The 27,478-nt window shown below is 41.3% G+C and overlaps 1 protein-coding gene across 2 annotated transcripts in view; it reads right to left on the reverse strand.

Annotated features, from left to right (window-relative positions):
* Nucleotides 1-27,478, reverse strand: part of hipk2 (homeodomain interacting protein kinase 2) — a 93,873-nt gene that overhangs the window by 7,394 nt on the left and 59,001 nt on the right. Inside the window, exons 3-9 of one of the 2 annotated variants that reach the window (XM_008436538.2) lie at nucleotides 17,461-17,584; nucleotides 16,667-16,786; nucleotides 14,375-14,461; nucleotides 8,175-8,359; nucleotides 7,935-8,097; nucleotides 4,621-4,750; nucleotides 3,395-3,516 (exon numbers count right to left, since the gene is read on the reverse strand). In XM_008436538.2, the coding sequence (XP_008434760.1) occupies nucleotides 3,395-3,516; nucleotides 4,621-4,750; nucleotides 7,935-8,097; nucleotides 8,175-8,359; nucleotides 14,375-14,461; nucleotides 16,667-16,786; nucleotides 17,461-17,584 (931 nt within the window). Of the gene's footprint in view, nucleotides 1-3,394; nucleotides 3,517-4,620; nucleotides 4,847-7,934; nucleotides 8,098-8,174; nucleotides 8,360-14,374; nucleotides 14,462-16,666; nucleotides 16,787-17,460; nucleotides 17,585-27,478 lie in introns of both variants that reach the window. The other variant, XM_008436537.2, reaches the window with a different exon arrangement.

Here is a 27,478-nt window from a genome sequence, read left to right on the forward strand (position 1 = left end):
ACAGAATAATGATTCCATTCATTTAGGGAAAAACATCCATCCAAAATCACTTACTAACCAGGATTACCCACTTTTTTGGTTCAATTTCTCATCTCAAAAAACTAATAAAAAAGCAGCAGTTGGACGCCAAGAAGTTGGCAAAAAGACGAAAAACAAAGCACAGCCGTCGCGGTGGCAGAGTGACGGTCTGGGGCTTGAAGAGGATTGATTCTGAAGGACTCACATTTTCTTTTCAATTACAAGAAAGTCTTGAAGGAGAAAGTTCAGCTATCAGTTTGAGACTGCAAGTCCAACACGGAACAACTCAAAAACTACAAATATCTCTCCACGAGAATCTCAAGCTATCAGAATCTGTGGCGTTAGCTGCTGGTGCTAAAGGCTAAACAACCAGATGTCTGCTCCAAGCTGTCAATTAATGAAATGTAAACTACAGTTTATATTTACTCAGGTTATCTTTTATCTGACTTGTTGGGTGAAATGCTTTTATTTATTTCTAATGGATAGGCAGATTGGGTTTCCAGGCTCAGAAGCCCAATCCGCCAGTGTGATTGGACCTTTAACTCTTCCATTTGGAGCAGAACCTCAGTCCCAACCTTTCCAGACTCAAGACCAATGTCTCAGATTTAGAGGTTCTGATTCTAATTGTTTAATTTTGATGATATAAAATATTTGATCAAAAAAAAAAACCCTGTAAGGAGGTAAAACACTTCTGTCAGGCCGTGTTTCTGTACTGTAATCGTTGCATGTGATTGGTTTGTTTTGTGTGTGAGGCAGGTTGCACAGAGCTGAAGGTTGGGGGTGGAGCTGGTGCAACATGGCTGCTTTGTCTCAGCCATAATGACTGACATCTCTAATGGAACATTCTGGAGATGTTCTTCACATCCCGACCACATCCAGGCCCTTTTATCAGCGGCCCATTAACAGACTGTAATACGTCCAGCCCGTCTCCTGCTCGCTCTATCTCCATTCCTGCCACTCTGCATGCCTTTCTCACGCGCCGTCTGCGTTGTGTAACTGGCTCGTCTGCCCTGAAATGGTAACCCAGTTAAGAGGTTGTTTTCTTTCTCCTCAGAGCCCACCATCACCATCACCATCAGCGGCCCACCGCCTCCCACCGCGACCCGGGCTGCCTGGGAGAAACCCTTTGTCACCTCAGGCCTTTCAAAGCCCCGGCTCTCACTCCCCAATTGTTTCCACATTTTCTGCATTCCTGCTCCAGATAAAGGTCCCGCTGGTTTCCCTGCCTCCCGGCTCAGAGCCGCTCACCCCCCGACCTTCGCTGCACCCTCTCTCTCCGTTTCTGCACAGCCAGGTGCTTGAGACCAACCTTGGCTTGGCTCAAGGTGGGCAAAGAGTCCGTGGGTAACAGTAAACAAGCAAGAGGCGAGCTCAGACCTCCCACTGCAGAGGAATAAACACACTCACCACATACCCAGTTATTAGGTGTTCTGCTCACTGGCCTGTAAAAGCCATCTGCTTCAGTTAACTACTGCCTGTCTTTGTTTAACATGTGTGCAGACAGAGGTGACAAGGAACACCTGCAGGGCACGGAGGAAGAACATCACTGCAACATAAGACTGCTTTTTCTCTCAATTTTAATCATTATTTGGTTGGATCTTACAGCGGAATATCAGGGCCACAGTACAAAAAATTAAAAGATGTATAGTTACAAGAATAAAGCCATAAAATTATGAGAATAAACTTGTACGGAAAAACGTTGCAATAATACAAGAATAAAGCCATGTGATAATAAAATCATATTATTACTGAATAGTTACGATACTACAGGAAGAAAGTCATGATATTTCGAGAATAAAGTCATAGCAAGACTTTATTCTCATAATTTGACTTTTTGTTATTTTATCACAACTTTATTCTCGTAATTTTATTTTTTTATTCTCTCAGTGAGGCCCTATCACCCCGTCGTAGGACTGGCTGCTGAAAGCGCTGCTGACTTTTTGCTGCCTCACCCCAGCTTCTCCCTGACCTCTGGAGATCCTGGGAGGCCTGTAATTTGGAGCGCCTGACTTGGAAGCAGCCATGGAGCTAATCACCATTTGGTGTCTGACAGATTAACTCACCGTAGAAACACACGCACGTGCACAGGCGAGCGCATGCAGCTCTGCTCCTCGCATGCCTGCCTACTGGATGATTAACTAGAGATAAGGGAACGATTTAAACTCCCAGGATTCTCAGGGATATTTAAAGCCTGCATGGAAATTTCCATAGGGAGAAAGACGCGGAGCGGCGATGGAAGACACCAGCAGTGTTTCTGTGCAAGCGGGAGTCGCTGCAGCGGGAGCAGATGAAACTTCAGGACCTTTCCAGACAGAGGAGTGAGAGCAGAGGGGGCGATGGCCTGAACGCACTCAGGAAGAAGCAGCTGCCGGCAGGGGCCGCGTTTTCCTCCCCCAACCAGAGACACCACTGAGGGATTGTGGGAAAAAAGGAACCCGACGACTGAACGCATCTGAACGTCTTTAAGCTAACTTATCAAGCTTTATCTGCAAAGATGAAACAAAAAATGTATGTTTATTTCAAAATTAGATCATATTCCACATCTTCTGTTTCAAACATTTATCTTAATGCCATCATACTTTAGTTTTTTTGTTTATTTATTAACATTAGTTTCCACCACAGTAGAAAGCTGATCTTCCTGGGGTCCAACTGATCAAACCCAAATAATATTCATGCAACACATGAGATCATTTCAACATCAACATATAATATCATAAATTTAGTCAGAAGTCATACTATACGATTAAATAAAAATACAATTTCAGTGCTCCTTTAACGATAAAATCTTGTTTTTATGTGATTTATTCCATTCCTGAACGGCTCTGAGTACAACAGATTTTTTAAATTAACTTTGTATTTTTTAACAATGTTTATCTGTCAGCTCTCTAATGAAATCTTGGAACCCAATAAGTCCTAAAAAACTCATAACAACGCCTCATTTCATAGTTTTTCTTATTCAAATGCTTTAACTTTTTGAAATTATGCTTTGTGCAGCAATATTAAACTGTATTATTATGAAGGTTTTCTGCTCTGATGCTTAAACCCAATCAACTATGACACTTATCACTACCAGCCTTTAAAAACTGTTATGACCAAAGATCATTTTCTAACATATAAAGTCAATCTCAACATAAGAATTTTTAATAAGAATCATGCATCATTTCTTCAATGTGTTTTTTTTTTACAACCACTGTTCAGTGTAAATATTCAACTGTTTTGTAAATTGGTATGTCTCTGTGTGTTAATTAATGGGATGTGATGTATATTTGTGTGTTTTCAGAGGAACCTGCTGTAAAACAGTAATTATGCTGAGCCAGGCCAGATTTCTTTCTTATAATAAATAAATAAAGTTAAAATGTGGGAATATGCCCCTTACCTGTGTGAGGAGGCCAGGCTGGATCTGCAGAGGTTGGGCACCGGGAGCCTGCGTCACTATGGGAACCGCGTTCTCCATCCTGACAGAGTAACTGGTGTGCTTGGAAGGGGACGCCTGCAAACCTGCTCATGAATAAAACACAAGCCAAGAACGTCATAAAAATAGCATGAAAGGCGCTCAGATCAGATCAGAGTTAAAATAACTCAGAGTTTATGCATTTCTGCTTCGTGTGCTGAAATCATGCAGGTGAATCAAGAGAAAATAAAAGTATCATTGAAAAAATGGTTTCTTGTATCAAAAAGTTAAGCTCACATATTTATTCATCACACAGAGTGAGATAATTAAAGCATTTATTTCTGTTCATTTTGGTAACTATCTTAATTAAAACACATAATTAATTTTCTCATCAGATATTCGCACCTTGACTGAAGTCATCCTTGTTTCTTGTAAAAGCTTTCTTTTGACAGTTTTTCCTTCCATTGAACTTCCCATTAATCTCGTCTATAGCACTCTGTGAACTGCCAGTTTAATCCCAATGACCTTTGACAGCTTATTCTACTAGTGGATGATGTTAATGACGTTGCTCTCAGCAGACACTCACATATGAATCTAACAAAATTCTAAATCTTCATTTGCTTTTTTTTTTGTTGCACTGAGATGTTTCTATAAATATAAAACATAATTCTGAAATGATGCTTTCATTTATTACTGAAAGTGTAACTTTCCTCTGGTTGAGCTCTAGCAGCGTTTAACAGGTAACAAGTCGCTGAGGAGGAGTTTTAGGTTCATGAACTGATTTAATTCATCTACATTGGAGGATTTTTCTGCATTAATGGCCTGTTCAAGGCAATTCACAGCTGGATTTAAGAACGGGATTTGACTAGGCTACTCGAAAATCTTTGTCCTGCTTCATGACCCAGATGTACTCAAGTAATCTTGAATAACTTCAGATGTGCTGCTTTCTGAGGTCTTCATTCTTCTGTTTAAATCGTTAAAATAGTTGATTACATTTAATTCATAAAGTAAGTACATTTTCACATGAAGCCAGGATGGTTAATGTACGCAACCATCATTTTAAAACAGCTTTTTTCATTTTTGCTCAGATTTTCTTTGCCCTGAAAGATTCAAATGTGACAATAATATTTGAGTTTCCTTTCTGAACACCTGAACTAAAAAATCTGCAGTGATATTCTGAAGTTTTGCCATGCTGACGTTAACGTGGTTACCTTGGAATCCCGGAGGGCAGACGATGAGCGCCTGCTGGAAGGGGTCGGGCCGAGCGGCGCAGAGCTGCGGCGCCCCCGGCTGCAGCGGCATGCTCCTCTGGGCCACAGCCGCCATGGAGGCGGCAGAGGGCTGGTAGAGTGCAGATTGGTAGTTTAGTATGGAGACGTCAGGACTGGCAAAGGAAAGGGTGGCATTGTTGGTGGAGGAGGGAGCCAGGTTGGTGGCCTAAAGGAATGATGGGACCAAAATAAAAGTCATGAGGGTGGAGGTTCTGATGGGGATGACAGGGAGGTGGGATGGAATCAGCTTACAACTGAAACAATCTGGAGAGAAATAATGAAACCCAGAGGAAGAACCTGGGAGCAGGCAGAGCAGAGGAATCTTAAAATATGCAAACCGCTGATTTGATTAATTAGGTGGAGAAAAAGGATGTGAGTGGAAATGCAATCAATGCCACGGTTGCATGAATAATAACTCAATGACACAAAATCCCCTGAAAGTAAATGCAGTTGAATCATGTGAGCTGTTTACCACAGTATCGGTTTTTACTAGAATAAATTGCTTCTGGGTGTTTATTAATATTTACAGCGCTGGTCATACATTCTGGTTTTGTTGTGGGCTGAAAATATGTTATTTTAATGAATTTTAAAAGAAAGAATCGGTTGGACGTGTTTATGGATTTTGTTTGCATCCCCAATGAAAGATCAAAAAAATTTAAATTTAAATATTTCAAATAATTCACACAAGTGCAAAATGGTGCACAAAGGATCAAATGCTTACAGACGTTCATTCAATGTCTCCAATTGCAGCGAAATAAATGTTTAGTCATTTAACATAATTCTGCCTGAATCACTGATTTATTTCACAAAATCTGTGATTTTTGATTACAATGAAAATCACAGATTGTGTGTTACTACCGACACATTTTGCAATATTTGACAAATATTTCAAATATTTGGCAAATATTTCCAATTTTACTAACTAATATTGTAAAATTAGTAACAACACACACATTTTGTTTAAGTCAAAATCACTGCTTTTGCAATTTTGCAATATTCACGCTTACTTGACTCAAGTAAAAAATACTGCCACCTGCAGGTGAGAGTTAGAAGACACTTAAACGCAATATTTTTATATTCTTTGCAGAAAATGTTCAATAACTTTCCCAATTACGCATTAGAGCAAAAAAAATGTAGCCAGATTCTTTCGTTCATGATCAGAAAAGACGTCCAAACCCAGAGAAGGTAGCAGCATCATGCTGAGGGACTGTTTTGCTGCCAGGAATAGTTGTACACTGCAAAAATGTAATAAAGAAGAACTATTATTTGACTTAAACTTAAATCAACTACTGCGCATCAGGCCTGGTGGTGGCAGCATCATGATGCTGAACAATTCAAATGATTATTTCAAAGTCACCTCTAACCAAATTGACTTTTTCTTCAAACTTGTGCACCAAATTATTAGCTTTAAAAATCCCTAGAGTTTTATACTGATTAATAATAATAATAATAATAATAATAATAATAATAATAATAATAATAATAATAATAATAATAATAATAATAATAATAATGCACCCGGAAAAAGGGATTGATTGAATTGCATCAGTGAAAAGTGAATGTGATACTCATGTCCATGATGAGTTCATGTAAAGTTCGGACATAGTGCCAACATGAACCTGACAGAAGCAGAAATGTTTCTTATTCCCACTGAAATGTGACATGTGATCTTAGAAATCAGCCTGGAGCAAAACTACATCAGCTTTTCACACAAAGTGTCAATCTGTGTGGAAAAGTTAATAAATCACACGTCACAAGGTTCCTGCCTAGTTTCCATCTCGGTTACGATTGACAGAATTACATTTCCAGTCAGCTGTGATGGCATAGTTATGTAAATTTGGTAACTTCTGCATGTTTTAAGCATTAGACGTGTGGAATATCTTCTGGGAAACAAACACTTTTAAAAGGAAGGTTTTTTTCTGTTCAGATGAGGACTTGTACCATGAGACAACGTCTAATTTTAGCTTTTTGCATTAGGTGTGTGTAGGAGCAGAGCTTTCATTTTTCATTTGCTCTCTTTAGAGAGTGTGATGAACATTAGGAGGGGAAAACATGATCAATATTTTTCTGTGGCATTCATCAAAAACAGGCACAGAAGGAGCAAAGAACAAGCCAAAAACACTCTCCAGTTTTGCAAATGAGTTGAGAAAAATAAATCAGTAACTCGAGCCTGTTTAGTTGCCCTGAGAGCCAGTTGCAGGAAAGACAGGCAGGAGGAAATGTTGATGCATTTAAATCACAGCAAGACGACGTTTTTGCCGCTTATATGAGCTCATTCAGTATAGCTGGCGACAGCGAAGGTAGAGTTGGATTTGTAGCTGTGCACAATCTGGTAAACCTTGTAACCAGAAGCTATGTGATTCCTGCACAAGCCAAAAGTCAGCAGTTTTGATTCACAGATTGTTGGGGAACAGAGCGGTAAAGCACCACAGGCTCAGCGCAGCCAAACGGGAGGAAAGAAGAGAAGACAGACGCGGACGGGAGCGCGAGGAAGCCTGGCGAAGGGATTCTTAAGGCCCTGGAAGCCCAGGGATGCTGGGCAAGCAGGAAGCGCGGCTTGTCGTGTGTGTGATCAGCACTTTGTGACAATCCCACAGGACCGGGCCACAGACAGAAACTCTGGGCAGACAGAAATCCAGGCACCAAAATGGAGAGAGGCTGATAAACTGACAACAGGAAGAACGGACCTAATGACAGCAGAAACGGCTCATTTCTGGCAGGGAAGATGAGGAACTACTGATTATAAAATACACAGTTTGTAGCTTTTTAATTGGCTTTTGTTTTAGTAATTCTCAAACAAATACTCTGATATGTGCTAATTATTAGTCAAGCTCAAATTTGACAATTTAAATTTTAAATAAATAACGATAAATCAGCTTCTCCAAAAGTATTTATACCCGCACTGCAAAAACACAAAATCTTACCAAGAATTTTAAGTCTATTTCTGGTTCCTCTGGTAGATTATTTCACTTATAACATGGGTAAAATGTCCTAATACAAGTGAAATAATTTGACAGTGGAACTTTCATATTAAATAAATTATTCATTTTAAACAAGCTCCTATATCAGTTCTGTCTTATTTCAAGAGTTATGAGATATTAGGCATGGAAAGGTTTGGGAACTCCTGGTCTTTCACATTAAATCCCAATAAAACTCATCAAAATTTGTGTCAGAGGTGTGAATACTTTTGCAAGTCATCGTCATAATAAGGACACAACTCATGAGTTCAGTGATCTGCCTCCTTCGAGTCTCACCTGGCTGTGCACAGTGTTCAGCTGGTTGTTGAAGGTCATGGTGAGGTTGGTGGAGGTGCTGGGGGCCACATGGGTGATGAAGGGCGTTTTGCTCTGGTTGACTGTGTCGTACATGTTGACACGACGCTTGCAGATCTCCATGTTTTGGAAGCATGACTTTACGCTGCACAGACAGAGCAGGAGTGAGCCCACGTGGCGCACAACCGCGGAAACGGTGCAAACGGCAATAAAAGGGCGTACTGGGTGCTGTGAGGGTAATCGAGGAGATGCGACATGGTAACGAAGGGGTGGTTGAGTGTTTCGATGGGGGTGATTCTCTTGTCAGCGTCGATAGTCAGCATCTTGGTCAACAGGTCGATGAACTCCCTCCGGTCTGCCTTTTCCGCCAGCATGTCGCTCCCTTCCAGGTCTGATGTCATGTTCACCTGGAAGAAAACAGGGTTTGTTACAGATTTAAACATTATTTAATAACCAGGAGACACAGACTTACAAGCTAAACATTTGACATACATAGCATATAACATAATATATAACAGAAAAACTCTCACAGTGAGAAAAAAAATATAATGCTTTTATCTCACTGGGAGAGTTTTTTGATTGTTTGAAAGCATTAAACTTTCATCTCGATGTTTAACTGTTAAAAACACTGAAAAGAGAGCAGAGTTCAGCTGTGCACATAAAAATATATTCGCTCTAGGATTAATAAGGGCGGGCTGCACAGTGGTGCAGTTGGTAGAGCTGTTGCCTTGCAGCAAGAAGGTTCTGGGTTCGATTCCCGGCCCCGGTCTTTCTGCATGGAGTCTCCATGTTCTCCCTGTGCATGGTGGGTTTTCTCCGGGTACTCCGGTTTCCTCCCACAGTCCAGAAACATGACTGTCAGGTTAATTGGCCTCTCCAAATTGCCCCTAGGTGTGAGTGTGTGTGTGCATGGTTGTGTGTCCTGTGTGTCTCTGTGTTGCCCTGCAACAGACTGGCGACCTGTCCAGGGTGACCCAGTCTCTCGGTAGCTGGAGAGGCACCAGCACCTCCTGACCCCACTGAGGGACAAGGGTGTAAGAAAATGGATGGATGGATGGAATAATAAGGGCCAACAAACCACACTAAAGTACACAGTGATGCAATCTGTACAACTAATCTGTAAACTATGACATCATCTGCATAAAGGTGTACTTTAACTGGACACATTCTTCGCAGCACTACTGACAAAAGTAAACAACACAATAAAACACAGCAGAAAAGCAACTTAAACATCTGTCATAATGCATAAAAGGAAATCAGAGAAATTCTTAAAGATTAAGTTGGACAGCAATTTATTTTTGACTAGAAACAAAGAAATATGGAATTTCTTGTGATTTGAGGTTCATCACATTTTCAGGAAGGCAAAAAAGGAAAATAAAGAAATATTGAGGTATAATCTGTTCTGCAAGGGAGTAAAGAAATGATCCTGAAATTATTTTCTGTTGGGTTTTATATATTTCTTAATCCCATAACCTGGATGATTTTAATGTATTTGTAGATTTTCGGTGATCATGAGAAAGCCAGCTGTGTGATTTGAGATTGTTTTGGGGGAAAAAATCTTCCTGTATTTGAACTTAATTTTGTTGTAAATTTTCAGTTAATTCAGGAAGAAGAAAAATACTGATGTTTTTTTTTATTAATGGTAGTTCTTAAAATCAGTTTTTGTAGGTCAGAAGTTTACAAGATCATCAGAAATCAACTTTAAAATCTGTGATTGGTGCATCTCCAGGTTCCTCCAAGCATGATTCAGGGCTCCGGGTATCAGACAAATCTCCACCACATCATTTTCCCAAGAAGGAAGCTAATAATACACAGAAGGTCTCGTAATTTAAGGAGTGTGTCAGAGCTCAGTGATAACCTTGTTCTGCAGTGGGATTAGAAACATTTTCACTGGTATTCATAGCAGCAGATGAAAAATGTCCCGGGGCCTTCAGCGAGAATTTTATCTTCTCCAAAGACGTAAAAACAAACAAAACGGAGGAACTCAATAAACAGCGCCACTGGCTGTCAGTTTCACACAGGACATCAGTTTGTGAGCAGCTCTGAAAAAGCTGACACGGCATCTTAATGTAAATATGTTCTGAGGGAAATTCTGGGAAGCTGCCTTGAAACATCAAGCTGCTTCAGCCGTAATAAACACTGCGGCCCAGGCTGTGGGTAAATACTTGGCAAGGCAGCCGACTTTCTGCTTTAGCGCTTCGCACATAAGCAAAGACTGATTCGGTGTGTGAGGCACTAATTCTGATTCTGAGCTACTTTTAGTGTCGTGGCGTCTGGTGAGGGACGAAGCGGAGGGGAACAAGGTCAGGATGTAGCTGCTGAGCAGCCTGTCAGGCAGCGGGAGCAGGACCAGGCAGCAGACAGGCAGCCTTGTTTATTGTGACTGCTGTGTGGAGGAAGCAGGCTTGTTTTTCATAAAGATGCAGCGCTTATCTGCGGGTCTGCTCCAGGGTCTATCAGATGTGCTGCCAGTCAACACGGCAAATCTGATTCAAGCCCCTGTCTTCATGCAGGCTATTCAGCTTCTGCAGCCGTGCCTCTTTGTTTGTCATCTCCGCTGGCTTCGATAAAGGAATAATCTGCGAAATGAGGTGAGAAATAATCACAATGTCCTCTGTAGGGAGATGACTTTGGGGAAATGTGAACAATCAGGTCCAACAGAAGTGATAAATGAACAAAAAAGGAGAGGAAATGTTCCCATCATCTACTGATTTAACTGAAGAGGGCATTTCCAATTCTTTAAAACTGATTAAAACCCCAAAAACAGCAAAACACCACAGGCAGTCCTGTGTGTGCTGCGAGGAGCATTTCTGAAGGAAAGGCTATCAGATGTCGAGCAACAAGATCAACCAGGCTGCGTCTGTCATCAGGCCTGCATGTCAGAGATTCGGTGACATGGAGACGGTCCTGCCTCCAACGTCATCCCAAATCATTTTTACACAACCAGGGAAAAGCAGAGACTGAAACTGGTCAATCAATCAATGTGTAACATGATCAGTATCACTGGATAATACATCTGGTAGAATATTCAATAATTTCACCAGACTCTGATCCAGATTCGCACAGCATTCTGGGAGATGTAGGCAGAGAAAAGGCTAAAACTGCTCACCTAGTTGGTGGCATCAACTAACTCACTCACTCCTTGGTTACCTAGCAACTCACTCACTCTTTGGTTACGTTTTAAGTGGGGCTGTCAACATTAATGCGATAAACCTTTTAGCTTAATCGCATGTATTGACATGTGTTAAAGCTGATTAATCGTATTTTGTGCTTTGACCTCAAAGCCTCTCGCCCATGCAGGGTTACCCAGTTCAAAGCAGCTGTTACACAGCATCATACTTCGATCAGCAAATAACCGCAAACATGAGTGAAAAGATGAGCGCAGAGAGTCAGACTGCTTTAAAAAGAAACGCCACATTAGAGCGTATTAAAAACAACAACAAAAAGATAAAACCAAAGTAAAGCGTATTGCAATGGTCAATTGTCCTTCTACTTTGGAAACAAAATAATTATTTTAAACCTTCATGAGTATAAGAAAATTGAGATGTTTGGTTTGCATGTCATTTTCCAAAACATGCTTTTTTGTAGTTCAAGCGTATAAAGTTACGCTCAGTTATTACTCACAGGTCTAGAGGGTGATTAATCTGATTACATTTTTTTAATAGACTAACTAGTTTTAAGTCAATTCTGATTTTCTGTATAGGATAAGTATCAGCTGATGCTGAACCTCAGATATCTGTATCGCATTGGAAGTGAAAAAAGTGGATCGGTTGATTCTGACTTCTCCCCATCAAACACTCAGGCTATTTTGTGCGAGAAGATTCCAATAAAATACATGACTGTTTATGGTTTTAACATGATGAAATGGAGAATGAGCCTTTTACAGGGCGGTGCAGCAGAAGGAAGACCACGATGCTCCCCTGGCCTTCCTGTCACGGTTATCAGTAAAGAAACCGAAGGACAGCAGATTACGGTGGATGTTTACAGTATTTCCGGCCTTCCTTCCTTCGCTCTCCACCGGACTCCTCCTGCAGTCCTGCATTTACTGTAAGCTGGTGTCTGATTTCCCTTCAATTAGATATACTCATGACTGGAGCCTCCACACATTTCCCACGACTAAAAGGAGGTTCATTATCACTTCCTGGCTCCCCGCCCCTCGGCCTTGCAGGGCCTTCAGCTATATCATCCATTATAAACGCAGGCACAGATGTCCACAGTGCTGACTTGTTTATGCGGTCAGGACAGTGGGTTTGGGTAAAACAGGCCATTTTTACCCCATGTTAGCAGCTCTGAATCTCCCCTCCACGTGTTTTTTTGGTAAATCGAATCGTGTTGCAACAGAGGAAGACAGGATACAGAGCTGGAAGCACCGAAGATACAGATAACCCAGGGGATATCATGCCAGCACAGGTTGGCTTCATTAAACCGTTTGCCTGGTGCTGTAAACCCAACAATCCCAGGAAGTGATACCATCTCGTCCCAGCTGACCACGTTATTCCAGACCGGCCTGACACTGGCCCAGGGCACTACTGAACCTCCGTAATTGTCTCCATCATTTAAGCAGCAACATGTGTCGGGTGTCCGCATGGCTGGTTTGTCCAGGGGCCGCTGTCTGGATGTAATCAAGATGAACATCCACCAACAGAGGAAATCCACCTGCCCAAACCTTTTCATCTTGGAAACGATTATCAGGAGCTCAACCACGGAACGTGACGATGACATTTGAGCCACATTAATCATCACTGAGCCCTTTATCTACCAGCAGAATCAGGTAAGGGTGATATATACACAGGTAAACATCACTCAGATTCTGATCCGTCATGGGAACATGATAGAGAAATCTCCCCAACCCTACACTGCAAAAACACAAAATCTGACAAATTTTTTTGTCTAAATTTCTTGTGCAAATATTTTATTATATTTGAAAAAAGACAAAACTAATTTACAAGTAACTTTTCGGAAAGATATATTAGCTCTTTTATAAGTGGCCGGACCCACATCATAACACCCCCTCACCGAGCTTTACACTTGACACAATGCTATCCAGCTACACTCTGAAGAACTAACCATACATGGTTTGTCCCCTAAGAGAAAATTAGCTGAGGTTTAGGATATCAGCGGCATTTAGTGGGTTTGGTTATTACATGCTTACATGAAATACAGATGAGGAACAGCCACAGCCCGCACCCAGCAGCATAAATAAGGAAACAAAGTGAACGCATCAAGGCCTGTTAGCCAGTCGCTGCACATTTTCAGTTAGAATGTCTGTTAGCTATTAGACAGGCGGAGAGCCGTGTGGGAGTTTCAGCAAACAGCTGCTTTCATTCGGCTCTGTAAAACTCCGTGCATCAGTTGAACTCTGCTGCAGCTGGAGATCCGGCCTCAGCAGCGTAAATATTTAAAAGGATTTCATACATTTGATAGATAATTGTCAGGACGCGATGGATCAAACCGGCTCTGGACCTTAACCTGCTTGTGTTGGACGTGAGAGGCAGAGCAGAAGAAAGCAATAGTTCTCTGGTTCGACTTGTTGTGAAGGAAGATTCCTGCTCTGATGGGTTGCCAGATCTGGCTGACAGTTTCCAGCCCAAACACAACATAACGGCGCCCAATTCCAAAGAATCAGCTCAATAAAAGTTATTTTAATACCACCACATGTGTATATTAGAGATGCAAACCTTGTTTAAAGATTTGCATCTGAGTTAGATTTTTATCGTCACGATTCACTTCAGAAATGACCTTTAATTCAGAAACATGTTTTTCTATTTAGAGATTTTGTTTAAATTATGTGAATGACAAGAAGAAAAGATAGTGTAAACAAACAGAACATTTATTTTTTAAAATCCAGCTCCGTACTGAATCATATTTCATCAGTTTCATGCGTTTCTGAAATTTAAATGGCCACTGTCAGGTTAGCTCAGCTGTGTAGCTTTTGCTTAAATAAAAAAACCATCAAAGAATTATTCAAAATCTAGTTTTACAAACAATTAAGCAGTCTAAAATAGATTTTTAAGCATTTTGAATTGGTTCAGAACTCCCAGGACTAGGAATTGATTAAGACAAACTATTGATTGATTAGGAATCGGCTGCTGAAAGACAATAAAACTTGTGGGTTTTTTTGGTTGTGTCTTTTTAAGTCATGATGTTGCACTGGGATTTCTGTTTTGCTTCTCTACTACCCAGTGCCACTTAATTAACCAAGTACTAATAATTGATGATTTCACTTTCATTTCAAAGTAAATTAGCTAATAACATAAAAGCTTTGTCAAAAGTTTTGTGCTTTTCTGCCACACAACGTCAGCTACTTTCCTCTAAACATTTCCTAAAAACCAGTCCAAATGTGTTTCTTCCAGCCAAAAGTTCAAAAGCAGCCCAATTGAACAGAACCTGTCCAATCTGGCAACACTGCGCGGACAGCGTACCTGTGCCATATCATCCAAGCAGTTGAAGATATACTTGCGAGCCTCCTTGGACTTGATCCCCGTCTCAGCCTCGTGGTCTTCCGGAGTCTGCAGGAGACAAGAAGCAGATGTTTGGTAGAAATACCATCAAACTTCTCCCCCTGGAAATATACTATTTACATTTGGCTCATTATAGCCTCTTGTTGTTGATGTGCAGCAGACCTCATCCTGCCCTCTGAGTAACCCAGGGATAACACACAAATGCCCTGCTAACAGATTGCACACCAACACCGCAACAATACGCAGACGACGCAGCGGATTTACACTGGAGCACCTGGACAGACACAAACCTGACGGGTATAAACACGCCATCATTACGTTCCAACAGATGCAGATTTACACCGACTGCAGAAATCTCCTGGCTTAACACAACGTATCTTTAATTACAGCCAGCAACGCGCCACAGCTGGCGTTTGGTGGAAACACATGGCGAGGTCGAGTTAAAGCTCAGCCGTCGCTCTTCAAAGAGGAACGGACAGAGAAACGTTTCAAGGACGCCTTGATTTCACACAAACCAGATGTGGGACAGTCGTAACGAGCTGCAACACTGTGGCGGCTCTGCTCAGCCATATCATGAAGACTTTAATATACGCCGTTCTTCCTGAACTTCATCATAAAGTTATTTTAAGTTTGCTTGTTCTGCAGTTTTACAGATATAGCAGAAAAATAAAAAATTAGTAAAATGAGGAGTTTTTGGGGTTTCTTTGGAACAGAAATACCACAAACATCTAAATCCCTTTAGAGCACGTTCTCTTCGCATATATATAGAGCTTAAAATTATCTCTCAAAAGTATTCACACCCTTGCATTTCTGACTGAGTTAGTCCTCCTATTTATCTGCAACTTAAAACCAGTTTTCTTCCAGACTTGGCCTGAATTTTCCTCCATCTATCCTCTCATGTTGTGTGATCATCTTCCCTGCATCTTTTAAAGGAAAGCATTCCCACAGGATGATGCTGCCACCACTGTACTTCACCAAGGCAACAATGTATTCAGGCTACTTTTCCACTAGATATGGTGTTGTTAGGTAAGATGAGTGTAAAATGCTGTTTAAGAACCTAACCCTGCTTTTGCATGCTATTTCTTCACTACCAAGACATTTACACTGTAAAAACACATCTTACTATGTATTTTTGGTTTATTATCCAGTGCAGGCATCCCTGTACACCTGAAATAGGACAAAACTAACTTACAATAACTTTTCAGCAAGAAATCCAAGCTTGTTTTAAATAAATACCTCATTAATATTGATAAAAATTACTAGCTCCACTGGCAGATTATTTCCTAAGTGAAAAAATCGACCAGTGGATCCAGTAGTTTTTATCAATACTCAAGAACTATTGACTTAAATCAAGCTTAATTTATCTTACCGAAAAGTTTCTTGTAAGTTTGTTTTATTTCAGGTGAATTAAGATATTTGCACAAGAAACTACATTACATTAGATAAAGTTTATTTGCCAAAGGGGCAAATGACCTTCAGCCAGAAAAGATCAATTGCAGATAAAAATACATAAATATACACTAAAGAACTAGACAAAAATAATTGGTAAGATTTAGTGTTTTTGTTACAACACATGAAAAACACAGGAAAAAATAAAAACCCACACTTGATTATTCACTTTGTTCTGGGTTTATAGTGCAATATTTGTTTATCTTATTCTTATCTTTTCATTATACATGTTTTGTTTCATAAATAGAAATTAGCACAGGTGGATAGATTAGCCAAAAATCCCACTCAAGTAAAAGTAAAAAGTATTTGGGTAAAAAGCTACACTGAGTAACTGGTCAGAATCTGATTTAATATTTAAACTGATGACATCAAACAAACAAGAATAAAAAGTTATGTCCACATTCTGGTGTTTTAAAAACTAAAAAGAAAAAAATACTAGTAATAAATATCATGACTACAACATAGCAGATTTAGGCAGCTCTTTTCCAAATCATAAAACTTGACTTGACACATAAAACTTATCATCTGACACTTCCAGATCTTCATCATACAGCAGACACAACAGGTAGAAAATAAAATAAAAAAACAAACATTGTGCACAAACAAGAAGTCTCAACTTAAACTGTAGGTTTGTCTGTTGTCTGTATTTTTTTTGTTTTTCTTCATTCAGTGAAGTTACTCACAGGTAAAGTATCCAGAAATTCAAACAGATACTTTATAAAAGTAAAAAGTACGGTGTAGTGAAACTCCTCAGCCACAAAGTGACGTAAGTAAATGTAACTAGTTATTTATTTTGTTTTGTACCTTCAGTCTCCAGAGCGGATAGGTGGAATCTGGATCTCTGTTGAAGAACCTGGTGGTCTTCGTCCCTGCACTCAACAGATACTCTGCCGGAAGACCCTGCGTCTGTGAGATGTACCGAATCTGCAAGATAGAAATGCAAAAACCCCCCCCAAAAAAACCCCCAAAATGAAGCAAATGCTTTGAAAGAACTTTGAGGTCTGAGACGGTCATTAGAGCGTGTAAAAAAAAAGGGAAATGCTTTATGATGGAGGCTTGTTTGAAGGTTTAAAACACATTTGCGTAGATAATGACAAATAATGATGGAAATGCCAGAAAGGACTTCAGAGGATCAGAACATCTGCTGGTAGGAAAGAGCAACATGGCAATGCAGAATAGCAGCCATGCTAGCCTGCAAGAATGATCTCATTTTATCTGAATCATCTCACAAAGAACCAACAGCAGGACATAAACAAAAGCAAAAGTTGGGGAAATCAGTTGTGTTTACTTAAATCTGTATTAACCAATTGCCTCAAAAGAATCAAAAACTGCAATGTATAAAAATGAGTGAAGCTACGTTGAACAATTTAAGAATTACAAATTAACTTGATGAATTTTGTTGAATATAAATTAACTTTTCTGCCCACAACAACAACATTATGCTTATTAACCCTTTAACAACATTTTTACCAGAAGTAGCTCGTATGATGTGCAGGTCCACCAGGTGTTTGCTAATTGCTGCTGGCTAGTCTGAAGGAGCTGAGTCACGTTTACCTGAAGTCTTTTATTCCAGTGTGTGTGAGGTAATGATGTGTTACCTGGTCGTACTCGGAGGCTCCGGGGTAGAGAGGCCATCCCAGAAACAGCTCAGCTATTACACAACCCAGCGACCACATGTCTATGGCCTCACAGAACGGCAGGCCCAGGATGATCTCTGGAGCCCTGAGGGAGAACAAAACACACATGGGTCAGAGATCCCACGGCTTTATTCAAAACGCTGCGCATTAGTGGAAAACTCATAAACTCTCTGCCAATGAAATGTACATGAAAGCAACTTCTACGTTATAACTTTTGATGAATCAGCTAAAATCTTCTGAGGAGCAATTTCTTGGCAGCTCATCTGAGCTGATGGACAGCAGCCTGGAGTCGCACGCAGAGGGAACCGTCAACATGGAGGAGGAGTAAATGTCAAAATATTTTAACACTCCAAAGCTGATAATGATTAAAACACACTCAGAAAATAAAAATCACATTCCTGCATATGGACACCAGAGACATTTCAATTAATCTGCAGCGTCGGAAGATTTCTTCCTGAGCTGCTGAGCTGTTAGCAGGAAATGCGTTTTAGACAGTTTTATAGGAGACTACTTACAGATCATTTATAATATAATCAATTTTATCAGTTCAGCTTGGACTTGTGGAAACTCTGGTACTGATGTGGTCCAGCTTCCAGCACAAAGACACAGAGATTATAAGACCTTCCCTTCATTCAAGTCCTCAACTTTAAATCCTTTAAATGAGATGGAAGAGAGATCGCCATGTTCGACGGCAAACAAGACCTACACTGCTTTAAAACGGCAGTTATCAGAACCACTACATTTGTAGGATTTATTCAATATTTTATTTTCTATTACTTAACAAATCACCAATATTGCAAATTGTTGCAGAAGTAGGACTAATTGTTTGTTTTCTGCTTAAAATAAAAGTTTTTATCTTGACAAAAGATTGATGGTCTCATATATTTCAGTCCAGCGCTCTTATTTATTTTGGTTTGTGCTGTCAGAAAGACGAATACACTCACATCTTCGATGACGCCCAAAATAACCAGGAGCCTCGCGATTCCTCACACTAAAGTACTTCTAGGAGATTCTCCGCCTGTCATTGCTATAGGAGGGACTCTTAGTCCAACATTTTCTTCTTCCTGCTCTAGGTGGGATGTCGACTCTGGGCTCCACAGAAACCTAATCTAGGCTGAATCCACTGAAACCCCTTTCCATTCATCTGTAATATATATTAACAGCATGACACGCGGTTCAAAGGAGCTCAAGGAGGATCTTGGGAAGTTTCAAGTTCGCAATCCTGATTGCCGTGACCATGGTAACTTCGCCCCCCCACTCCTCGGGACTCGGCGGGCTCTGGCAGGGTTTTGGTCATGGGAAACAGCATGTTATGGGGAGACTTGACAGAGACGTGAAAGAGTTGGAGGTAAATGAATGAAAACACTGCACACAGTTAGAAGAACGTCTCCCCTGCCAGCAGTGACGGAGGAGTAACAACAGGCCGCGTTTTTATTGGGATGTGGCTGAAACATGGAGGCTGCAGGCATCACAAGGACAGATGATTATAAGCTGTAAAAGACAGAAGGAAGCAGAATACACAGTTCCAAAGAGGCAGAGGAACCAATGAAAGGTTAGGGAGAAATGCTTTACAAACTGACACAGAAGGTGGTTATTGGGGTCTAAAGGGCAGCAGTGGAGCAGACACCAAAGACAACACTGTGGCAACAGTATCTCAGGGCGCCGTTACACACCGATACAGAGTCAACATCACACACAATGAGCTGGGGCATCAGTCACAAGGTTCCCCAAGAAGCAGAGAGTGGACTGCCAGGAGGCGATAACGCGAGGAAGACGAGGAGGTTGAGAAAAGGAGACGGGCTGGAGATTCACTGACAACATGGGGGCCGATGTAAACGTAGCTGCTGCTGTCGCCATTTCCCTGAATTTCACGAGAAGATTCAACGCAAACCGCACCATGAATTCATGTCCAGTTTCTGTGCAGATACATTTCTGAATACATCATCAGTGCCTGAAATGTAGTTCTGCATGATGTAGCTAAGGCGTAGTCCTCAAGTAGCCAAGTCCATAGCTGAGAAAACTGAGAAATATTTATATGTTTTAGCCTGTCATCCACACAAAAACTGTAATGTTACTAAAAATTATTATTTATAAAAATTTCAACCAAGTTGGAAATTTGAGAAAACTCAGAGCTTGTGGCTGCTAGCTAAAAGCTATTGGCTGTTGGTTACTTGCTGCTAGCTAAAGTAAATTAACATTTATTGTTTCTCTGTTCAACTTATCAATATATCAAATTACTTAGACTTTTATTAAAGCTACTGTTTAACAACAACATCTTAAAAAGTGTTTTGGTCATTTAGCTCCTGCTGTCTTGGTTCTTTCGTAGCTTTCTCTGTCATAGGTCCTAAGTTATGGAATGACTTGCCTTTGCAGGTCAGAGAGGCCCCTTCACTGTCCACTTTTAAAGTTCGTCTTAAAACCCATTTATTTTACTTGGCTTTTAACTCCTGCGGGATCTAGTTTTAGAGTGTATGGTTTTTGTTTTTAAACTGTAAGAGTTTTTTTTATTATTATTATGCTGTGTTTTAATGTACAGCACTTTGTATCAGCTGTGGTTGTTTTAAAGTGCTTTATAAATAAAGTTGGTATGGTATGGTATGGTAGCTGACTGCCGTATTTCCAGGCATAAAATGGAGCCTTCTGTCCCGGGACTTTATATATCAACCATTTGTGTTCAGGTGAGCCATGGCACAATTAATTTATTTGAGAAAATGTGTCACCTTTGTTAATTGCTTACAAATGCAAATGTATTTATTCCTTTATCACCACAAAAAAGTATTTAAAATGCTGATGAACACAGAAACATTTGAGGTTGAGGTTCTGTTGGGTGCCTGACCTTTCAGCTCTCTTTACTTATTTTATTGTTTGTTGAAGAAGCTAAAAAAATGGAAACTGTCATGATCCGTGTTTCTATGTGTTTATTTTTACTGTCATGATCCGTGTTTCTATGTGTTTATTTTCTAGTTTCTGTGTGATCCTGTTCCCTGTTAGTCCTGTCTCTGCGTCTTTCCCCGTTGATTGTCTCCCAGGTGTGTCTCGTTCCCGTGATTGCCCCGTGTGTATTTAGTCTCCCCTGTTGTCTGTGTTCTTCGTCGGGTCCTTGTCAATATTCTATAGTCGGTCAGCTGTCCAGCTTGTCACCTGTCTCCTTGTTGCCAGTTTTCCTCGTGCTGTTTCCCCGCTGTTCCTTGTTAGTTTTTGTCATTAAATTCATCATTTTCGCTACATCCTGGTTCCTGCCTGCGTCTTCACTCACCGGAAAACACCGCCTCATGACAGAAACAACAACGCCACATTTGTGATTTTTTGACAATATATTGAGAGCAACATAGTCACCTGACTGGTTGTTCTTGTGTGGTTTATCTACATTACATTTCTAATATTAAAAACAAACGAACCATGCATTCTCTCTAATTTACAGGGGAAGGTGTTATTCAAAACTCTAATGGATCAAAAGCTGATTTGATCCATTTATACCATTGCAAATACTTCAGTGAAGAAAAATGCAGGGCAACGTCTGTTATGAGTCAGATTCCTCTAATAAAGACTTGGACCCGAGAGGTACCTCAGTGTAACCATGTTTTCTCTTTTCTTTATTCTATCTATATAAGTTGTGATGCTGCTCAAGTGATTTAAAGGCTGAACTCCACAAAATCCACTAAAATAAAGTGAAAGTGATATTTCCATTTCTTGCTCCTCTTTTAAACTGAATCTGTGCATGAACGTCTCGATGCTTGTGGTGACAGTTTTTATCGACTTGGATCGATTGCAGCCTGCGGTTTCTCCAGTTTTACGCTATTTACTGTGTTTAAGGGTTGTTTTGTTTCCCCTCTTTCTCTGACAGATCAGCAAAACAAAAACAGAGAGGAAGGAAGGGAGAGGGAGTAACCTTGTTGTGCATGACATGAAACCACAAATGCAAAGTTGCCCCCACCAATGCACCTCTGCCGCTGCCTGCAGAAGCTGCTGCTAATGCAGGCCTATCACTGGCATGGATAAGCAATGAAGTGATGAGTGCACACATCTGCTGAGCGTATCACTACTTCTCTGTTCTCCTTTTGCTCTCTACAAGAACAGCACACAACACCGGACAATTTACGCACTGAGGATCATTTCAGCAATGGAAGTGGTTAAGTGTAGTTAATATTTACTGTTAATAAATGCTTGGTAGAAGCAGATTGGCTTCTGGAGTTAACAGATACTTAATTTTGGAGACATAGTTGGGAAATAGTACAGTGTTAACATTTCTGCTTCGTTCAGTGCCAAAGATAAATGAAATCCACGATAATGTGGTTACAGATACCATCATGCTAACCTCTGCTTAGGTTACTTGTAAGGTATAATCAAATTAACTGTGATGTAAGACAAGAACCAGCACATTATGGAGTAAATCTGCTGGTTATTCATAAGTTTTCACACCCTTCCCTGAATTAAAAAAATAAAACTACACCTGATATTTAATTATCTCTATAAAACCACATTGTTCTGCGTCCAATCACCTGATTATCAAACTGATTAACAAAATGAGCTGCAACATTCCCAGCTCAAGTTTTAATATTAATATTGCTCATATTTTAGCTAATCAGAGAGGAAGAAACAAAGAAAGCAGCTTCTGTTGTATTTCTACGGAGCTAATTTAGTCTCAAAAAATGTAACAAGACCACAACAAGTAGTGTGTTACATTGATCTGACTCTTGTGTGTTATTAAGCCAAATGTTTATTTTAGTGCATTTCTCAGTCTGCAAAGCTTGAGGATGATGTCTTGTTCACACTAAATGTTAAAAGCAGAATTCACTGTAATGTTCAATAAAATTCATTATCAGATCAGAAATTCTGTTCATGCAATTTGAATTATTCTAAAGTAAAATAAGTAGTTATTTTTATTGGATATTGTGAATAAAAATAATAGCGAGTTGTGTCCTTTAACTAACTAGGTGAGGGCAGTTTTTATGAAATGATGATTTGGTTTAAATTGTAGCATTAAGTTAAAACTCAATTCATGATTGAAAACGTCTAGCAGGACCTCTGTCTTAGATTGAAACGTTTTAAGCTACTTTGGATAATTAACTGAGTTTACTGCACTGTTGGGAATGAAAGTGTGAAATGATTTTTGTGAAATCCCTTGGGATGACATTTGTTGTGAATTGGCGCTATCGAAATAAAACTGAATTGAATTGAATTGGGAGCCATTGTTCTAGACTATGCATGTCTCATACAACACAGACAGCATGTAAACTAAGGCTAGCCAAAAGCTTTGAATGGTTCTGAATGGGCACCCAGCAGCATGAGAGGGCTCAGTGTTCGGGCTACTGCCTCTGACAGCACCAGCTCCCCACAAAGAGAGGTTGGGACGGGGAGAGAGGGAGCCAGTCTGCGTTTTGACATCCTCCCAGCTGGCCTGGTCATTGATGAGCCTCAATCCCCTTGGGAGACAGAGATGGCACGACTCATGAATGAGGCCTTTCTTCCGCCACCCCAACCCGCCCCAACACCTCGGCCCGCTCGCCCAACCTCACTATCGCGTCCCTCCTTAGCCGCCCCTCCGCAAGCAAAACCTCCTTAAACTAGGCCGCCGAGGCCAGGCTGTGGCGCTCCCCTCCCCGCTGCCTGTCCGCCCTCTGCTGAACTTTGCTTGGCTGGCCCGACAGCCCACACACACGCACACACACACAGCTGACATCACAGGCTGTGTGCATGTCAGGATGTATCCATCAGGCTGACCTTCCCTTCGCATGGCTCCAGAAGGGAGACGGATGGATCCCCAGAACCCAGCAACATTTAAAAAGACATAAATGCACAACGTGGTTACTCCAGCCTCTTGATATTGGTTTGATCTTTCTGTTTTCCATATTTAAAACCTCCATCACTGGCCCTTATACAAACATGATTTATTCAAGAGGCTGGGAGTTGGGGGTACGGGAAAGAAGGAAGGCTCTTCAGGGCAAATAACAAGCTGTGTTATGACAAACTGCAAAAATGGTTCAGGAAGGAGCATTTTTCTGTGATCAGGAGAAAAGACCTTTCCATTAACGTTTCTCCACGTCTCTTCGCCGGTTCCCTCCCTGCCATCCCACGCCTCGCCCTTGCTAATGTAAAAGGCTCCTGGAGGTGCCGTGAATGGCTCCATCCCTCCCTTTGGGTTTCCATCTACATATTCATGCCCCAAAATGCTCCTCCACCGCTTCTTTGAAGAAGCACCATAGAGAAACACTCCCAGATATAATGCATGGTGTTGGCCGACTGTGAAATCAATATGCAGAGCCGCATCCCCTGCTGTGCACCTGTGGCCCATCAGAAGTCAGCCCAACCCTACACATGTACTCACAAACATCACACCTCCACTGACGCACCTGAATCTATCACTTTGGAAATGGCTACACACAACCCAGGCCATGCATGTGATGATGAGATATAATGAAAGTGTATGCAGCAGCAATGGAGTGCAGGCTGCACTTAGATTTAGAGCTGGTGTTCCAGGTGGCTGAGAGGTGGAAAGAGGAGAGATATGCGGACATGGAAAAAGTTTTTACAGAGTCCTTGAGAAATGTCTCACTCCCCAAGCAGCGGCAACATTCCTGGTACTCAAGGTCTTGAAAAAAACAGGTCTCTCTCCCTCTCTCTCTCTCTCTCTCTCTCTCTCTCTCTCTCTCCCTCGGAGTCTCGTTGTCAGAAGAAGGGACAGAGAAAGCGCTGACAAGGCTGCCACTGTTTCGCCTGTTAAAGTATTAGCATTCCATGTGAGTCTGGCAATACATTACAACACAGAACCGGAGAGGAGGGAGGAATTTGTTTGATAAAAAATATGGAGAGATCAACTTCAAAAGACGTAGAAACCCAAAGCACGAATAATTACGTGTACGGAAACATTTAAGCCCCTCAAACTGTATGGAAATTCAAATACATCAAAGCATGCTAATGTGAAATATAGCAGCGACCTATGCTGATTCAACACAACCTGGAGTCCAGTTCAGCTCTGCACCCACAGGGAGTAAATTGCAACAGAGAGCTAACAAAGATAGCATTTGCACACTCAAAGGTCCTTTCTGTCTCCCTCGGTCTCTCCATCTCACATTTTACACCTCCCTCCTCTTTGAGGCCTTTTTAGATAATGAAATATTCAGCGGGCAGAGAGCCACCCCGTCACTGAGGCACACATGGAGCCGTGTTGTCGCTGTATGCCACCGTCAGTATTAGCATGCCACATTCTCTCGCATAGCAAGACTCTTTGCCATTGAACAAAGACTGATTTTATTTTGAACAGCAGCATTTGAAGACGTTAAATTTCTATGTTAACCTGCAATGCATTTGCTTCTATCAAGTTTTCCCACCTTGGAGAAGAAATATTTTGCCGCTTCAACTGCAACTACAGCAAAGCCCATTTGTTCACTTAGACGTCTCTTTATTGTTCCATCATAGCCTGTTGGTAATTGCCTCTTTCCCCTGGTTATTATTCTCCAGCATGCAGCTGATCCTATCAGTAATACATCTCATTTCCCCCCTTCAACCTGCTGACGGCTCCTGGCACAGCAGTGCCTCCACAGTATACCTCCACCCCTGATTTCTCGGTGCAGGGGTCAAAGGGACAAACCTCCGTCTGCAAGGTAGAGGGATGAGAAGAAATGACAGAAGATGAGGAACAGTGGGATGGAGACGGTGAGGTGGGGAGGGGTTGTAACAATAGAAGATGGATGCTTTCTTCATCAACAGCCACCTATAACACTTACACACACACACACACTGTCCTTCTGCCTCTCTTGTCAAAGGGAAGAGTGCCGAGAAGGATTTGCCATTAGTAAATGATGGGTATTTGTCATACAGTGATGCTGTCACATCAGACAGCCAACGGCGAAGATTTAGGGGATGCCAGGAGGGATCTTCATGTCTCCCTGACCCTATTAGGACAGAGGACTGACAGTCAGACATTATAAGGTCAACCTAGAAGCCTCTGGACAAGGACCTCAATCTCAGGCAACCATCTCACCTCCGACAAACTCACAAGTCTGAAAATCACACTCTGAAATAATAACAATTAGCATGATGCTGCTATCTTATCTCTTATCTGATATGTAGTTAAGCTAAACTATTTCAGGTGTTCCAGTCTCTCCCATGGCCACAGTGTATGAAATCAAGCAGACTGATTCTGCAAAAAAATTTTTCTGTCTGCTGATTTAACAGCTGCATCCACACCTTTAATCACAACAGAAAGCATCAGAGGCTGTGGTAGAAAGCACACAACCACTAATTTCTGAGGAGGTTTCTGGCAACTTGATCCACAGGTTTGAATTTGGTAGCTGCAGGAGAATGCACTGTGCCAGGTTTGAGGTTTAAGGAGGGAGTATTATGGCGTGGGATTGTTTTTCAGGCGCTGGGTTTGTCTGGTTGATCCAGTGAAAGGCCCTTTTCTGTTCCAAAATGACTCCTCACAGCACATGAATCTTAGTCCAGTAGGAGCTTGGAGTTGAGAATTGGAGACTGACCAGCACAAAACCGTGACCTCACCCAGTCAGAGCGAACTTTGGTATCTATTAGAGCAGAGGTTTGCAAAGTGTGGGGCAGCCAGCCGCCTCTCAGAGAGCAAATACAGAACTGCTACTTTATCGCTATTGTTTCTGAAAACCTTTTGCTGTTCCTGTACTTGATGTTCAGGTTAAACCATTTGCCTGCTTTAGCTAAGCGTAGCGCCACATGATATGATGCTTCAGTCCAACCCAGGAAAATCTCAACTTTAAATAATCAAATATATTTTACTCGGCCAAGACTCTGTGTCCTTCCTCACTGTAGCTTTAGGTACTGAAAATATATGAATTTCATCTCTGGCACAGGTTTGGTGAAGTTGGCTAAATGTTTGCAGTTATTTTTCTGTTTTTTCTGTCTATCCAATGCTCCCCGGGAAGAATGCTCATTCATTTCAACGCCTTGAGAACAATAAGACCTTAACTTTTATAACGCCAGCTGCATTTTAAAGCCGACGTGTTAACATTAGGATGCCGTAATAGTTCAGGTGTGTTTAAATGCGAGTACTTCAAAGCCACTCAGTCAGGGTGAAAGGAATCTGCTTGAGCCCAAACTGATCACCGCAGCAAATCTGAGTGCACAACAAAATCAATAAGGTAAGTTACTGTTAGCAGTTGCTCCACTCCATTTGGCTCTGGTATGAGGTCAGAGAGAGCAGAAACTGTGAAATATGCTGTTTTTATATCGTATTTGGTGGTGAAACCTTTGATTTAAAGATGGAATTCGTTTCGATTTAGTAAAAACAACAAAAACAAGGTGTTTGTAATTACTGGTCTGACCAAACACACTGAAGTGTTTTCTTGACAGTCTCTTTCTGTATCATTTTTGTGTGTATCTTGTGCTTTGTAGCATTATTACTGCCAACCTGTGTAATTTACCCCCAGCAGTTGCTTCAGTCCAACGCAGCTCAGAGCAATACCGAGCCTGAGTGATGGAGGGGGAAGCAGCAGCGGTTTGGTCAAAGTGGTGGACTGCTGGAGCCACCCATACTGGATATGTGATAAAACAACAGACGACAAGCATCTATTTGAAATGTGGCGCCGGAGAACATGTAGCTCGGAGCCAGCAGGAAGCCATTATACCACCATAATGACATGTGTCTCCCTGCAGCACACAAACCTACAACCAGGCTGAAACAACACTAGGATTCAATCAGAAAGGCTGATAGGGCCAAACGAGATGTAGACATGGGTAGACATTTGCAAGGCTAAATATTTCCTCCTCCTCCACCTCATCCCTAGCATGATGCGCAGACTTACAGTATCTGGTGTTTCCCTACCTTCACCCATCCCCCAGTACGCCCGCCCTGTCTTTATCACTCGGATTTGACTACCATCTTCCTTCCTCCCACCAGGTCAGGCAGCATTACCATCTCCTGCCTAATCAGATTCTGCTGTGCGCGACAGGAATTCTCAGCGCCCAAGGCGTCCCTGCTTCACGACAAGCTAACAGGCTGCAGAGAGCT

The sequence above is a fragment of the Poecilia reticulata genome, linkage group LG19, assembly GCF_000633615.1.
Source record: "Poecilia reticulata strain Guanapo linkage group LG19, Guppy_female_1.0+MT, whole genome shotgun sequence".
In the NCBI taxonomy this organism is placed as follows: Eukaryota; Metazoa; Chordata; class Actinopteri; order Cyprinodontiformes; family Poeciliidae; genus Poecilia; species Poecilia reticulata.